This window comes from Lutra lutra, chromosome 2 (genome assembly GCF_902655055.1).
Source record: "Lutra lutra chromosome 2, mLutLut1.2, whole genome shotgun sequence".
Classification (NCBI taxonomy): Eukaryota; Metazoa; Chordata; class Mammalia; order Carnivora; family Mustelidae; genus Lutra; species Lutra lutra.
This window is the reverse complement of record NC_062279.1, coordinates 183,109,363-183,125,563: the sequence shown is the minus strand read 5'-3', so window position 1 is coordinate 183,125,563 and position 16,201 is coordinate 183,109,363. Positions and strand designations below refer to the sequence as shown.

Sequence of the window (16,201 nt, the reverse complement as noted above, 5' to 3'; positions counted from 1 at the left end):
GGCCATTGCTCCTATGAACATTGGGGTACAGGTGGTCCTTCTTTTCACTACATCTGTATTTTGGGGGCACATACCCAGTAGTGCAATTGCAGGGTCATGGGGAAGCTCTATTTTTAATTTCTTAAGGAATCTCCCCACTGTTTCCCAAAGTGGCTGCACCAACTTGCATTCCCACCAACAGTGTAAAAGTTTTCCCCTTTCTCCACATCTTCTCCAACATTTGTTGTTTACTGTCTTGTTATTAATTTTGGCCATTCTAACTAGTGTAAGGTGGTATCTCAATGTGGTTTTGATTTGAATCTCCCTGGTGGCTAATGATAATGAACATTTTTTCATGTGCCTGTTAGCTGACAGTTTAATTCTTTACCAACATAGATGGCTCTTATTTTTCTTTCTTTCTAGTCTGATTACTGTGGCTAGGACTTCCAGTAGTATGTTGAACAGAAGTAGTGAGAGTGGACATCCTTGTCTTATTCCTGGTCTTAGAGGGAAAGCTTTCTCAGTTTTTCACCATTGAGTATGATGTTAGCCGTGGATCTTTCAGATATGATCTTTATTATACTGAGGAATGTTCCCTCTACACCCACTTTAAGTTTTTTACATAAATCGATGTTGAATTTAATCAAATGCTTTTCAGCATCCATTGAAATGATCATCTGATTTTTATTTTGTTGAGGTGGTGTGTCACATTGATTTGCGCATATTGAACCATCCTTGCATCCCTGAGGTAAATCCCACTTGACCCCAATAATCCTTTTAATGTATTGTTGAATGCAGTTTGCTGATATTTTGTTGAGGAATTTTGCATCTATGTTCATCAGGAATATTGGCTTATAGTTTTCTTTTTTTGTTGTGTCTTTGGTTTTGGTATCCGGGTAATGCTGGCCTCATAGCATGTATTTGGAAACATGCTTTCCTTCCTCTTCTATATTTTTGGAATAGTTTGAGAAGAACAGATATTAGCTCTTCTTTTTTAATTTAAATTCAATTAGCCAATGTATAGTACATCATTAGTGTCAGATGTAGTGTTCAGTAATTTATCAGTTTTGTATAACACCCAGTGCTCATCACATCATGTGTCCTCCTTAACGCCCATCACTCAATTACCCTAACCCCCAACCATGCCTTTCCAGCAACCCTCAGTTTGTTTCCTATAGTTAAGAGTCTCTGATGGTTTGTGTCCCTCTCTGATGACTTCCCATCATGTTTTCCCCTCCCTTCCCCTATGCTCCTCTACCCTGTTTCTTATGTTCCACATGTTAATGAGCCCATATGATAATTGTCTTTCTCTGATTGACTTATTTCACTCGGCATAATACCCTCCAGTTCCAGCCACAACAATGTAAATGGTAAGCATTCACCCTTTCTGATGGCTGAGTAATATTCCATTATATATACATACCACTTCTTCTTTCTCCATTCTATTATATTATATCCATAATATTCCATTATATATACATACCACTTCTTGGATAAAGAAGAAGTAGTATGTATATGTATACATATATATATATATATGTATCTTTGTATATATGTGTGTATATATATGAATATACATGATATATGATATGAATATATGTATATACACACGTATATAAGAAGTGTATATATATATACATACCACTTCTTCTGTATCCATTCTTCTATTGATGGACATCTTGGCTCTTTCCATAGTTTGGCTATTGTGGACATTGCTGCTATGAACATTGGGGTGCAGGTGCCCCTTTGGACCATTACATTTGTATCTTTGGGGTAAATACCCAATAGTGCAGTTGCTGGTCATAGGGTAGTTCTATTTTTAACTTCTTGAGGAACCTCCATACTGTTTTCCAGAGTGGCTCTACCAACTTGCATTTCCACCAATAGTGTAAGAGGGTTTCCCTTTCTCCACATCCTCGCCAACATTTGTCGTTTCCTGTCTTGCTAATGTTAGCCATTCTGATTGATGTGAGGTGGTATCTCATTGTGGTTTTGATTTGTATTTTGCTGATGCCAAGTCATGTGGAGCATTTTTTCAGATGACATGATACTTTATGTGGGAAACCCAAAAGACTCCACCCCAAAATTGCTAGAACTCATATTGGAATTCAGCAATGTGGCAGGATATAAAATCAATGCTCAGAAATCAGTTGCATTTCTATATACTAACAATGAGACAGAATAAAGAGAAATTAAGGAATTGATCCCATTTACAGTTGTACTAAAAACCATAAGATACCTAGGACTAAACCTAACCAAAGAGGTACAGGATCTATACTCCAAAAACTACAGAACACTTATGAAAGAAATGAAGGAAGATACAAAGAAATGGAAGAACATTCCATGCTCGTGGATTAGAAGAACAAAATTGTTAAAATGTCTATGCTACCCAGAATAACCTAGACATTCAATGCAGTCCCTATCCAAATACCATCAACATTTTTCACAAGAGCTGGAACAAATAATCCTAAATTTTTTATGGAACCAGAAAGACCCTCAGTAGCCAGAAGAATGTTGAAAAGAAAATCAAAGCTGGTGGCATCACAACGCCAGGCTTCAAGCTCTATTACAAAATTGTAATCATCAAGACAGTATGGTACTGACACAAAAACATACCCGTAAATCAATGGAACACAATAGCGAGCCCAGAAATGGACTCTCAAGTCTGCAGTAAACTAATCTTCAACAAAGCAGGAAAGAATCCAATGGAAAAGGGACAGTTTCTTCAACAAATGGTGTTGGGAAAACTGGATAGCCACATGTCGAAAAATGAAACCAGACATTTTCTTACACCATACATAAAAATAGACTCAAAATTGATGAAAGACTTCAATGCAAGGCAGGAATCCATCAAAATCCTAGAGGAGAACGCAGGCAGCAACCTCTTCGACCTCGGCCACAGCAACTTCTTACTAGACATATCACCAAAGGCAAGGGAAACAAAGGCAAAAATGAACTACTGGGACTTCATCAAGATAAAAAGCTTCTGCACAGCAAAGGAAACAGTATGCTGCCTCACATCAAACATAAAGACTCACTTCAGACATAAGGACACAGACTGAAAGTGAAGGGAAGGAAACACATTTACCATGAAAATGTAAGCAAATAAAAAAATAGAGAGTAGCAATACTTATATCAAACAAAACAGACACAATCAAACAAAACAAAAACTGTAGCAAGGCTATTTACATGATAAAGGGATCAATCCAACAATAGAGTATAAGTTATAAATATATATGCAACCAACAATGGAGTACCTAAATGCATAAAGCAAATTCTAACAGGCATAAAGAGAGAAACTGATGGTAAAACAATAATAGTAGGAGAGTTTAACATCTCACTTAAATCAATGTATAGATCATCCAGGCAGAAAATCAGTAAGGAAACAGTGTCTTTGAATGATACTCTAGACCAGATGGACATAACAGATATATAGAGAACATTCCATCCAAAACGACAAAATAAATTAGCAGTAAAACTTTCTTCTATTACCCCATATTCTATATTTTATCAGAAATTTAAGAAAAACAATTTGGTGAAATGCTTTTACTTGGCAATATATTTTATAAATTGATAGAATTTCCCACTGCATAAATGCCATATTTTTTTTTCCAAATTGAGGTTCTTTGTGTGTAGTTCCCCACTTTCATTCATCTCTTCTTCTTCTTCTTCTACTTTTGTTTTCCTTAGACTTGCTCAGTCAATGAATCCTGTTTTAAATAGCCTATAAAAAGTATTTGGGAGTACTCATATGAAAATGATGATTATTCTCATAATGGTGTCCTTCTTTGTAGGATCCAAATCTAAAAAAAAAAGTAATTGACATGTAAAAGCCATTCAGAAAGGTACATTCTTACATAAAATTTCAACCATAATCTATTATGGTTTTAACTTATCTATTATAAAACCAGGAGAGATATGATCAATTTACAAAACAGCAAATGCAGAAATAAAAAGGGATTCATGCACATGGGAAAGGCAGACTACACATTTAACCTTCAGAGTCCTCTTTCCGTGGTTATGAATCATTCCAAAAGCACAACTGTTTAAGAATTATTGGCTGATAACATTGGTGGAAAATAAGTCCGGATTTTTCTCTAGTCTTCAGTTTGAATAATATCCATTTTATGGATGAAGGGATCATGAAACCTGAGATGTTATTTATGTCATATTAATGCATATGTAATCTACTTTGGCACAATTTCAACTTCTAAATCTTCTATAGGTGCTACAGATGAACCACTCACTTTGCTGATGAATAATTAATTAATTATACAGCTCTGGTTGGGATGATGAAATACAAAAGGCACTAGAAAGGAAACTAAGACCTGAATAAATGAAGCCACTGACTTCCTTTTCTTCATCAGCAATTGCAATATCCACATAACCTCCAAAATGCAGATAGATAGGAGGTCTGGGGTTTTTTTGTCATCTCAAAACAGTAAGAAATATTAAAATAACACCTCTGATCTGCTATTATCTGACTAGAACTGAGTCCTAGGGAAGTAATCAAGGATATGCCCAAAGATATAATAAGGAGTCCTCAGAAGACTTCTTATAATAATGAAAGAATAAATGTGTAAAAACAACTAACTTGGTTAGCTATATTTGGTATATCCATATAATAGAATATTATGCAATCATTTAAAAACATTTTCAGAAAAATACATTATTATGGAAAGAGGCTCATCATATGCTTTTTGGATAAAAAAATGAGATTATAAATAGAATGACTATACAGAATCCCTTGTACATATAAGTTTCACACAATTCTAAAGCTGAGATGACTGTGTGATATATAGATATATGCGCACATAAGAAGCAAAGATGCATCCAAAACTGTTACCAGTGATAACTTTGAATTGCTTAGTTCCCCACTAGAACATAAGCTCTGTAGGACAAAGACTTGGTTTTATTCACCGTTTTGTCCTCAGTATCTAGCACAAGGCCTAGCATAGGGATGACATCATGGTACTCATTGAGAACCTGTTGAATTAAGGAATGGAATTTTTGATGAACTTAGTATTCTTTGACTATTTTTATCTGATAAATGTTCAATACATATATATACACACACACACATATATATATGTTCAATACATATATATATGTATATATACATATATATAAATGTTCAACACATATATATACATATATGTGTATATATACATACATATGTTCAATACATATATATATATGGAATTTTAAAATTAAGACAAGGTTTCTACTTATGCTTCTGCTATTTTCATAATTACCCTGAGTGGGAAAGCAGATCTAGCTCCCTTCACAGGTGGTTTGGATCAATCTGCAGTTGTGATTAACTAAAAATATTTTATTTGGACTTCTCCACACTCTTTTTTTTTTTTTAAGATTTTATTTACTTATTTGACAGAGAGAGAGACAGGGAGAGAGGGTACCCAAGCAGGTGGGGTGGGAGAGGGAGAAGCAGGCTTCCCGCTGAGCAGGGAGCCCGATGCGGGGCTCGATCCCAGGACCCAGGGATCATGACCTGAGCCGAAGGCAGATGCTTAACAACTGAGCCACCCAAGTGCCCCTTCCACACTCTTTATGTATGAGAATAAGGAAATGGGGGAACCTTTATCTTTCCATATTTTCAAGCTTCTGTGTAAGAAGTCTCCTCTGTCAACCAAAGGAAGAAAACTCTGGATTTCACTTCAGTGACTACTACAGTGTTACTGTTGCTCTTGTATCTACCGCCTACTCAGCATTCACCATGCACTTCTTTTTTTTTTTTCCCCAAACAACTTTATTGAAATGTGCCAAGAGTACATGTGCAGCACAAAGGTAATGAACAGGGTGAAAAAAATCACATGTATCACCAGGGGCTATTCTAGGAGCACTAGGTTTCGTTTAAACCTTAAATTATCTTAGGAGGGGAGCACTACTGCTTTTCCCATTTTGCAGGTGAGAGACTTGAGGCTTAGAGAGATTAGCCAAGTTGCCTGCAGTTCCCCAGCTATTTGCTGGCAGGCATGAGGACTGGAACCCTGTCCCCTGTGGCTCTCAGAGCACATGTTCTTTACTAGCGTATCACACGCGCAAGGGGTGAGATCAAACACAGTGATACAAGCAGTCAAGGCTCGGTGTAGCTCTTCATGCATTCATTCCCCACATTTTGGCACAGCTTTTTCTTGTTGTAAGGAGAGACAAGGAAGAAGAAGAAAACAGATACATTCCACCATCCCTCCCCCCATGCCTCCACGCCCCGGGGAGCAAATCAAATGAAGTCTGAGAAGCTTCTAGAGAAGTAAGCTGGTAAAAGTAATAGAAATGTCAGATAATAGTAATGTACATATGTTCTGGGCTTGGTTTTATGCAGACATTTCTTCTCATTATCTAGTCATGGGAAGAAAAAAGAGCACCTCCTCCAAAGTACATAATTTGCTGCAAATAGGCTTCTCAGATAACCTCTATTTAGAACTAAACAAAATCCAATATATTTCACGTGCTAGAATCTCAGCAGTGGAAATGAGTTTTATCCACTCTACATAGCCTCCGTCCTAATCGCACATTAGAGTAACTGGGAATGATTTTTTTTTTTTTTAGATTTTATTTATTTGACAGACAGTGATCACAAGTAGGCAGAGATGTAGGCAGAGAGGAAGAAGCAGGCTCCCTGCTGAGCAGAGAGCCCGATGCGGGGCTCGATTATTCCAGGACCCTAGGATCATGACCTGAGCCAAAGGCAGAGGCTTTAACCCACCGAGCCACACAGGCGCCCCGGGAATGATTTTTTTTAAGAGTCAGAGCCAGAGGTGGGGCTCTCCAGGTGAGTCCTTGTACAGTGAGAGCTGAGACCCTCAGCAACCCAGCCCCGCTGACAGCTCCCACTTCGGAGCTCTGCTACTCACTAGCCGTGTAACCCTAGTGTAGTTATTTCGTTTTCCTCAGCCTGAACTTCTTAGCTATAAAATGAGGATAATGAGCGTACCGACCCAATGGTCGTCCCAAAACACCCAGAACAGATCCGGGACACAGAACCCTCAAATATCTGCTATCACTTCGGTGCTGATGGTGACGAAGATGATGCCCACGTGATCTTTCTCGCCTGACCCTGGGACCGTAACCTTTTACTCTATCCCAGAACGCAGGGACCTAACTTCCACCCAGCCAGGATCTTATCATTCTGACCGTGAGCAGCCTTCCCTGAACAAACCTCTAGAACCATATTTACTTCGGAACTCGCCACGGGATAATAATATATTTAGGTCCGTAGAGGGGAGGCAGGCGCCTCAGGGAGGACTGTACTCACCTAGGATTGAAATGAATTTCCTTTGGAACTTCCCTCGGGTCTGTGACGACTTTCTGGTTGTCTCTGTAATTAATGGGGTCATCAGGGATCCTGAATTTGGCCATCTGAATTTCAGAGTCACTCAGTTGGGCACGGGAGATTCTTGCATAACCCAGTCTGTGGCAGAAATAGAAACAGTCTGTAAAGGTTTTATCTCCGTACAGAAATCTGAGGAGACCTAATAGACATCACCCACGTTATTAGGCCAATTTCCCCATTTATGACTCTACTGGGTACATCGCTAGAATTAGCTAGATTTATTACCCCAAATATTTATCTAAATTCTGCTTTTATTATATGAATGAATAAGAAACATGCACACATTTAATCAACGAAACGCACACTAATGAATATTCTGGTCTCGACAAATCACCTATCACACAATTACGTTCTGCATCAGGAACAGGAGTTCTCCAGAATGACAGGAGGATATGCCTAAATGCTTTCTTACCTTTCAGATACCACCTGTTTTCCTCCACATTTACAAGTCTAAAATAAAAGATTCTGTATGTCTGAAAAATAAATGGCACATCCTGTTTTTGCTTAGAGCATTCAGTTCTCCACGAAGTCAGAGCATTTTATAAGAGGCCCAGATGGGAAAACGGGGGAGCCATGGGCAACCAAGAATTCATTTTATTTTATTTATATTTTGCCTCTTCAAAAAAAAAAAAAACAACAACAACAACCTAGCTGTGTCATTCATTCACTTATTCAGTGAACAAATAAACATATCAAGTTTCTACAACACGCAGAGGCATCATTCCAGATGGGGGGATAAACAGAGAACAGAACAAAACCCTTGTCCTCAGAGAGCTTTCAGGCCAGTTGGGGAGAACAAATCAAGTACGTACGTACATATGAAATCTATCAGGTGGTGAGAAGTACCCAAGGATCCCGGGGGAATCGGGTAGAAAGGACAGGGGACACTAAGTGGCAGAGGTTGCTAGTTTATAGCAGATGGTCGGAGCAGTGACAGGGAGCAAAAGACTGACCAGAGTAAAGAAACAAACCAGACAGATGTCGGCGGAAGGGTGCTCTAGGGAAAGGGAACAGCAAATGCAAATGTCCCGAAGGACTTTTCTGAGGGCCAGTGACGGGAGCGGAGTGCACAAGGGCAAACACTGGGGGAGATGAGTTTGCACGCATGTCAGGGATGGCGGATGACGCAAAGCTTTCCGTGCTGACCACTCGAAGGACTTCCGATATTTTTCGGACAGTGAGATGGAAATCCGAGCAGTTCTGTGCAGAAATGCAGTGGCGGCTGTGTAGAGAACAGACTCCAGGGAAAAAGGGTGAGAGAAGGGAGACCATTTGAGGCCACGGCAGTGATTTGGGTGACAGGCGGTGGGGACTTGAGCCAGACAAGTAGTAGGAGAAAGATTCAAAACAAAAGCTGTAGCTACATACAAAATAGAGACAGACAGAAACCCAGAGCTGGGGTGCATGGAGGTAGCAGGTCTGCCCACCATGAAGGGAAAGAGATCTGTGACAGCATCAGAATAAGGTGTCTGACAGGCTGAGCTATTTGTCTAAGCTCAGGTCCCAAATCTGTTCCCTGTCATTCTAGGTCACTGTCTCTAGTAAATCTAACTTTTGTTGTTTATCAAATCTCTAAGATCAAAGTTCCAACTCATGTCATAGATGCTGCCTTCCAGGTCCTTCTAAAAGTCCTTGAAGTTAAGGAACCAGACAATCCAAATGGTCTGCTAAAACCAAAGAACCTCTTATTGTCCAGTAAGTATTTATTAAGTGCTTATGAAGTACACGACCTTAAATTAGATGGCTGAGATCAAGGTTATAGAATTGGTTTTATAGACAGAAATCAAAAACAATAATCCCTAACTTAATTAATTTGGTTTTTTTTTTACTTTAAATTCCAGTTATGTAACATTCAGTGTAATATCAGTTTCAATATAGTGATTCCACACTTCCATACATCACACAGTGCTCATCACAAGTGCCCTCCTTAATCCCCACCACCTATTTCACTCATGCCCTCCACACCCCCTCTGGTAACCATCAGTTTAGCTAAGAGTTTCTTGGTTTGCCTGCCCCTCTCTTTCTTTTCCCCTTTGCTCATTTGTTTTGTTTCTTAAATTCCACATATGAGTGAAATTATACAGTATTTGCCTTTCTCTGACTTATTTTGCTTAGTGTTATAATCTCTAGCTCCATCCATGACATTGAAAATGGCAAGATTTCATTCTTTTTATGGCCGAAAAATATTCCTCTCTGCGTGTGTGTGTGTGTGTGTGCGTGCACGCGCATGTGTGTACAACTTCTTCTTTACCCATTCATCTATTGATGGATAGTTCAGCTGATAATAATTTGGTTATTATAAATTATGCTTCTATAAACACAGGGATGCAAGTATCCTTCTGAATTAGTGTTTTTGCATTTGGGGCGTAGATACCCAGTAGTACGATTCCTAGATCATATGGGAACCTCCTTACTGTTTTTTCCACAGTGGTTGCACTAGTTTGCATTCCCGCCGAGGGTGCAAGAGGATTCCTTTTTATCTATAGCCTCGCCAACACTTGTCATTCTTGTATTTTTGACTGGAGCCATTCTGCAGGTGTGAGGTGATCTCACTGTAGTTTTGATTTGCGTTTCCCTGTTGATGACTGATATTGAGCAATTTTTGGTGTGTCTGTTGGGCCATCTGGATGTCTTCTTTGGAGAAATGTCTGTTCATTTCTTCTGCCCATTTTTAGTTGGATTATTCATTTATGGAGTGTTGAGTTTTATGAATTTTGGATACTAACCCTTTATTAGATATGTCATTTGCAAATACCTTCTATATCTTCTCCCATTCCGTAGGTTGCCTTCTAGTTTCGCTGACTGTTTCCTTTGCTGTGCAGGAGCTTTTTATTTTGATGTAGTCCCCATAGTGTATTTCTGCTTTTATTTCCCTTGCCTCAAGATATATATCTAGAAAGAAGTTCGTACGGCCGATCTCCAAGCAGTTACTGCCTATGTTCTCCTCTAGGATTTTCATGGTTTCCTGTCTCACATTTAGTTCTTTCATCCTTTTGAATTTATTTTTGTGTTTGGTGAAAGAAAGTGGTCTAATTTCATTCTTTTGCATGTGGCTGTCCAGTTTTCCCAGCACCATTTGTTGAAAAGACTGTCTTTTTTCAGGATTTTCTGTTCTGCTTTGTCAAAGACTAGTTGATCATAGAGTTAAGGGTCCATTTCTGGGTTCTCGATTCTGTTCCATTGATCTATGTGTCTATTTTTGTGCCAGTCCCATACTGTCTTGATGACGACAGCTTTGTAATAGAGCTTCAAGTCTGGATTGTGATGCCTCCCATTTTGCTCTTTTTCAAGACCACTTTGGCTGTTTGGGGTGTTTTGTGGTTCCATATAAATTTTGGGATTTTTTTTGTTGTTGTTCTAGTTCTGCTACCTTTTCCATCTGTTGTAAACTAAGTGTTTGTATCATCCCCCAAATTCACAAGTCAAGCTATAACCCTAGTGGGCCGTATTTGGAGATGGGGCCTCAAGGGAGTCATTAAGTTAAATGAGGTCATAGGGCTGGGACCCTGATTCAGTACTGTAGCCACTCTGGAAAACAGTTTGAAGGTTCCTCAAAAAGATGAAAATAGAGCTACCCTATGACCCAGCAGTTACACTACTGGATATTTACCCCCAAAGTTACAAATGTTGTGATTGAAAGGGGCACCTGCTTCCCGATGTTTATAGCAGCAATGTCCACAATAGCCAAACTATGGAAAGAGCCCAGATGTCCATCTGGATGAATGGATAAAGAGATGGTATATATACACAGTGGAGTATTACTCAGCCATCCATTTGCGATGACATGGATGGAACTAGAGGGTATTATGCTAAGCAAAATAAGTCAATCAGAGAAAAACAATTACCGTATGACCTCCCTGATATGTGGAATTTAAGAAACAAAACAGAGGATCATAAGGGAAGAGAGGAAAAAATGAAACAAGATGAATTCAGAGAAAGAGAAAAACCGTAAGAGACTCATAATCATTGGAAACAAACTGAGGGTTGCTGGAGGGTAGAGGGATGGAGGAACTGGGTGATGGACGTTAAGGAGGGCATTTGATGTAATGAGCACTGGATATTATAGAAGACTGATGAATCACTGACCTCTCCTTTAAAACTAATAATACATTACATGTTAACTAATTGAGTTTTTTTAAAAAGATTTTATTTATTTGACAGAGAGACACAGCAAGAGAGGGAACACAAGAAGGGGGAGGGGGAGAGGGTGAAGCAGGCTTCCCACCTAGTCGGGAGCCTGATGTGGGGCTCAATCCCAGGACCCTGGGATCCTGACCAGAGCTGAAGGCAGACACTTAATGCCTGAGCCACCCAGGCACCCCAACTAATCAAATTTAAATTAAAAAAAATTTTTTTTAAAGAAGAGACACCATACAGCATATGTGCACACACACACTCTCTTTCTCTGTCTCTGTCTCCAGAACAGTGAGAAAATAAATCTCTGTTGTGCAAGCCACCCAGCCATATTAGCATATATATGTAAATATTTATATATTAAAAATCTGCCACCTCACTCTTCCAAGGGGAAGTGATAAAGGTCTTGGGCCACAAGTATACAGAGCCAAATGATCAGCTATTATGGGCACTGGTACTATAAATATCACTGTTCCTTAGCAACTCACAATATTTCCAACTTCATTTTATACCTACTTCAGTATATATCACAGTTTTTTAGAAGTTCTAATATCTGCATTAAAACAACCAGTTTAATAGGAATGTAAACAGAAACAGTGTTTTCAATCTGGTATCATATACTTTTTAAAACTAACACTTTAGCATCTCCCTCCCACCTTAACTCTTTGGAAACACCAAAATAATAGTCAAGCTATCTGTCCTACAGCCACATGGGCATGTTCTGGGCCTTTTGGAGTTCATTAGTGTAATTATTAGTGTAACTGGAACTATCTTGGCAACTCAAGGGTCTCCCTGTCTCCTCCCAGTAACCAATAAGGGTCACCATTTTATTAAGTCAGATCCAAAGTTCTCAGTAAGAGTCCACGTGGTCTGCTGCCTCCCTTCCCTGCCCATATACTCCCCCTTACCTCTTCTCCCACCTCCTTACCCCTGCACACACGCCAGCCCTACCTCACTTTTCATCAGACACATCTGCCCTCCTGCCTTCGGGCTTCCGCACAGGCCAGCCCCTGGAAGGCTCTTCTCTCCGCCACGGGGCCCACTCCTTCCACTCAGCTCCAGTGTCACCTTCTCATGAGACCCGCCCAACCCCCATTTACAGCAGCACCCCGCCTCCATGCTCTGGACGCTCTTCCCTTGCTCAGGTGTTTCCCACCATACTCACCACCTCCTACACTACAACACCATGGAAGTGCGACTTTCTTCCCTCTACCAGGGCAGGGATCTGGCTCGGTTTTGTTTACTGCTGGTGCCTGGCATATGTCATGCCCCACCAGTGCCTGTTGCCTGACGAATGCGGTGAAGAGGAGTTGGGCAGCACACGGCGCTTTCGCTAGACTAGGACTCCGGACTGAGCAAGCCGGGTCTCTGGGGAGAGAGTCTGATCCTGTCATTCCGTCTCACCCCTAGAAGCCAACCGTGTTCTCTCGTAACCGGAGACCACAGATCTTGCAGTATAAGGCTACTTGGGGGTGATGAGTTCAACGTCAACCCCTAAGTTCAGGTAGCCGATGCCAAGACACCCCCGGGTGATGACCTGCTCTGCGTGGAGAAGGGACTAAGGCCCAGAGAAGCCCAATCCTAGAAGCTCACACCAGAGTTCCCAGCATAGTCCCAAGGAGAGTAGTTAAGAGGCATCAGGTCAAATATCCCCCAAAGACTGTGTGCTCGCAGGACGAGAGCTGTGAGTTTCAGGGACTGTCTCCAGCGTGTTCCCTCCACTGACAAACCCTGTAAGTGGAGGGACCTCCACTGTGTGCATGATCTGCCCCCACTCACCTCTCTCACGTCCCCTCGCTCCCATCACACTCTACTCCAGCCACGCCGGCCTCCTCGCTGTTACCAACAAATACCAAGCATGCGCCACTCCGACTTCTGTACGCGCTCCTTCCCGTGTGGGCAGCGCTCTTCCTGGGGTGGACACAAATGACTGCATGCCTCTCTTTCGGGCCGCTGCCTGTCCTTGGACCCTAGCGCAGCCGCCCCCCAGCCCGCACTCCGCATCCCCATCCTTCCTCCCTGGCCTCATCCATCTTTCCATCACATCACCACCTGTCACTCTCTTCTGCGCTTATTTTCCATCTCCTTCCACTGGAACGTAAGCTCCGTGGTAGTCAAGGATTGCATTTTGGTCCTGTTAGATCCCCACTGCTTAGAACAATGCCTGGCACATGACAGTAGGTATTTAATAAATACTTGTTGAATGAAAGAATGATTGAAAAAAATGAATGATTGGTCCCTTTTTTGGTATTAAACTGCTTTAGCTTTGTTTTAGGAAATAGGGCCTACAAAACAGATTTACACAGTTACAAATTTAATTTTAAGATCCTTTAGATACATTATATATGGATATATATATTCACACTAATAAATGCATATATTATATGGATATTATTCACTTTCTTATATCCGGGATTTTTTTAATAAAATATAATTTACCTAGAGATCTCACCATAATATAGTAGTGATTCCAACAAGTGAGTTAGCCTACCCAAAATTACAGGACTAGAACTTGGCAAAGCTGGAATTCAGCCCAGGGCTTTCTTACTCTGTGATCCGTGTTTCCGCCATGCCCTCCAGTCCAGACTGGTGCCCTTCCTAACATGTGCTCACAATTATGTGCTTATCATGCCTAGTAACTTATACAGTATCCTTTTTATATAATTAAGCTTAATTTAGCATTTAGTCTTTCTTAAATGATTAGGTCATGCCTTGGAAAAAAAAATGTTCAACTGTGTAACTAGCCAATGTTTATAAAAAGTAACAAAATTAATTGCTTCTATAAAGTTCCTCCTTCCAGGAGAGACCCAAAAGATCACAGTGATAGTAGATAATAAAACAGCAGCAACCAAAAACCTCTGCTCACCTGATCAGCCCTCGGTACATAATATATTCACACCATCTGTCTTGATCTGTGCGGTCAATATCCTAAATAAAGAACAGAGGAGAGAACGTTTAAAGCATAAAAAACAATGCCTTATCCTGAATCGCCAAGCAAATGTGTGAAGGACAGTAATAAACGTGCATTTTGTGCACACTGTTTTCTCTGCCTCACTCCAAATGATCCGTTAGGATCCCAATTATTTATTCATTCTACAGATATTTCTGGAGCACCTCCTGGGGGCCCATCTCGGCCCTGTACTGGGTGCTGGGGGTACAAAGGTGAGGGTGGGCTGCAGAGGCGGGCCAGAGAGCTGGCTCCCACCAGCTTTCCAGGTCTTTGACTCCAAGCAGAATTTACTGCTCACCCCCTCACCCCGGGTGATGCTGCACAGTACTCTGTATACACCAGCTACACCCTTCCGCGTAGTTGTTTCTACGTCTCCAGCCTCCCCTTCCCCAGCAGAGGCCTCTTAATCACGCTGGCTCCCTGGTACTTAGCATGAAGCCTGGCATTCGGCAGGAGCTCAGTCTGGGTTTGTTAAATTGAATCATTGGAAATAAACACATTTGGGGAGTAATCATGAGTCTTTTTGATGTTGAAAGCTGAAGACCGGTGTTATTTTTCATCAGAGAAGCAGAACATAAACATATTCTTTTTCTGTAATGTGCTGGGAAAACTCTAAATATGGAGCTTTTACACTGAACAAATTTCCATTTTCTTCTTTTTAAAGAATCCTATAAATGAAAAAGAGACCTGACTCTTTATCTTTTCTCAATTTTACCGTTAAAATTTAACTTAAAGCAGGTTTTTAAATCGCTAAAACGCTATTATCTCTTTCTTAATTTTGTCATAAGCTTAATGGTGAACACAGGGTTACTTGTCCATCTTTATTAGGATGTACATGTCACACTTAAATACACACATGTACGTGCCTTGGCATACATGGGGAAATGACAATACATTTTTTTAAATTAAACTTTAAAATGTTAAGGATGAAAAAAGCAAATAAATTGAAAGAGTACTATCTGGTTTACCTTGGAAAGAAAGAAAAATTTAGTCATTCCCTTGTATATACAAGGAATAATAAACAATGAATACATTAACGGTCACGTTTTAGATTTTTTTTAACAATGCTGTCAAATTTGAAGGCTGCAGGATTCAAATACTCATTTCTTAAAGAGAAAAATCTATTCATCCGAGCATCTATGATTAAAACTCCTCTCTGCATTAATAAACTTCCTAATAGAAAAAGCCATAGAAGAAACCACTGCCAGTCTTGACACAGCTTCTGACCAAGGTAGTGGTAACCAACAGAGGATTAAATAAAAATCAAATAAAACCTCTCTTCTTTAACACCGTCCACATCCCTTGCACACACAGAGTATAAGAACTCCTTCTCTTATTAGGATGCATTTTTTCCCTTAGATTTGCCAAATATTGTGTTGTCTAACATTCTCTTGCACTTTAGAGACCATGTACTTACACAATTATCTTATTTGATTTTATGTGTACACCCACATGTACGTAATACACACACACAGCGACCATTTACCGAGTGCCTCGTCTGTACAAGACTGAGGGCTCTGAGACATTATCTTCTATTTTGTCCTTATAACCACCCCGTGATGCAACTGGTATGATTATCACCACCTCACAGATGTGGCCACTGAGGCCTGGAGAATTTCAATAACTTGACCCCAGGTCACACCGCTGGTAAGTGCAGCCCCTGTTGGGCTAGTGAGACCACATGGAGACAGAGGCCCAGCCAACAACCAGCACCAAAGCCCCAGACATACGAATGGGGCCATCTTAAACCCCCACCAGCCACCGCCACCAGCTGACTGCCCGGGTGA

At 40.5% G+C, this 16,201-nt stretch overlaps 1 protein-coding gene across 2 annotated transcripts in view; it reads right to left on the bottom strand.

Annotated features, from left to right (window-relative positions):
• Positions 1–3,201: 3,201 nt before the first annotated feature.
• CWH43 (cell wall biogenesis 43 C-terminal homolog) overlaps positions 3,202–16,201 on the bottom strand; it is a 63,656-nt gene continuing 50,656 nt past the window's right edge. The window contains exons 14-16 of one of the 2 annotated variants that reach the window (XM_047719962.1): positions 14,331–14,392; positions 7,253–7,408; positions 3,202–3,782 (exon numbers count right to left, since the gene is read on the bottom strand). In XM_047719962.1, coding sequence (XP_047575918.1) covers positions 3,704–3,782; positions 7,253–7,408; positions 14,331–14,392 — 297 coding nt within the window. In that variant the 3' untranslated portion in view covers positions 3,202–3,703. Of the gene's footprint in view, positions 3,783–4,872; positions 4,966–7,252; positions 7,409–14,330; positions 14,393–16,201 lie in introns of those variants that run through there. The other variant, XM_047719963.1, reaches the window with a different exon arrangement.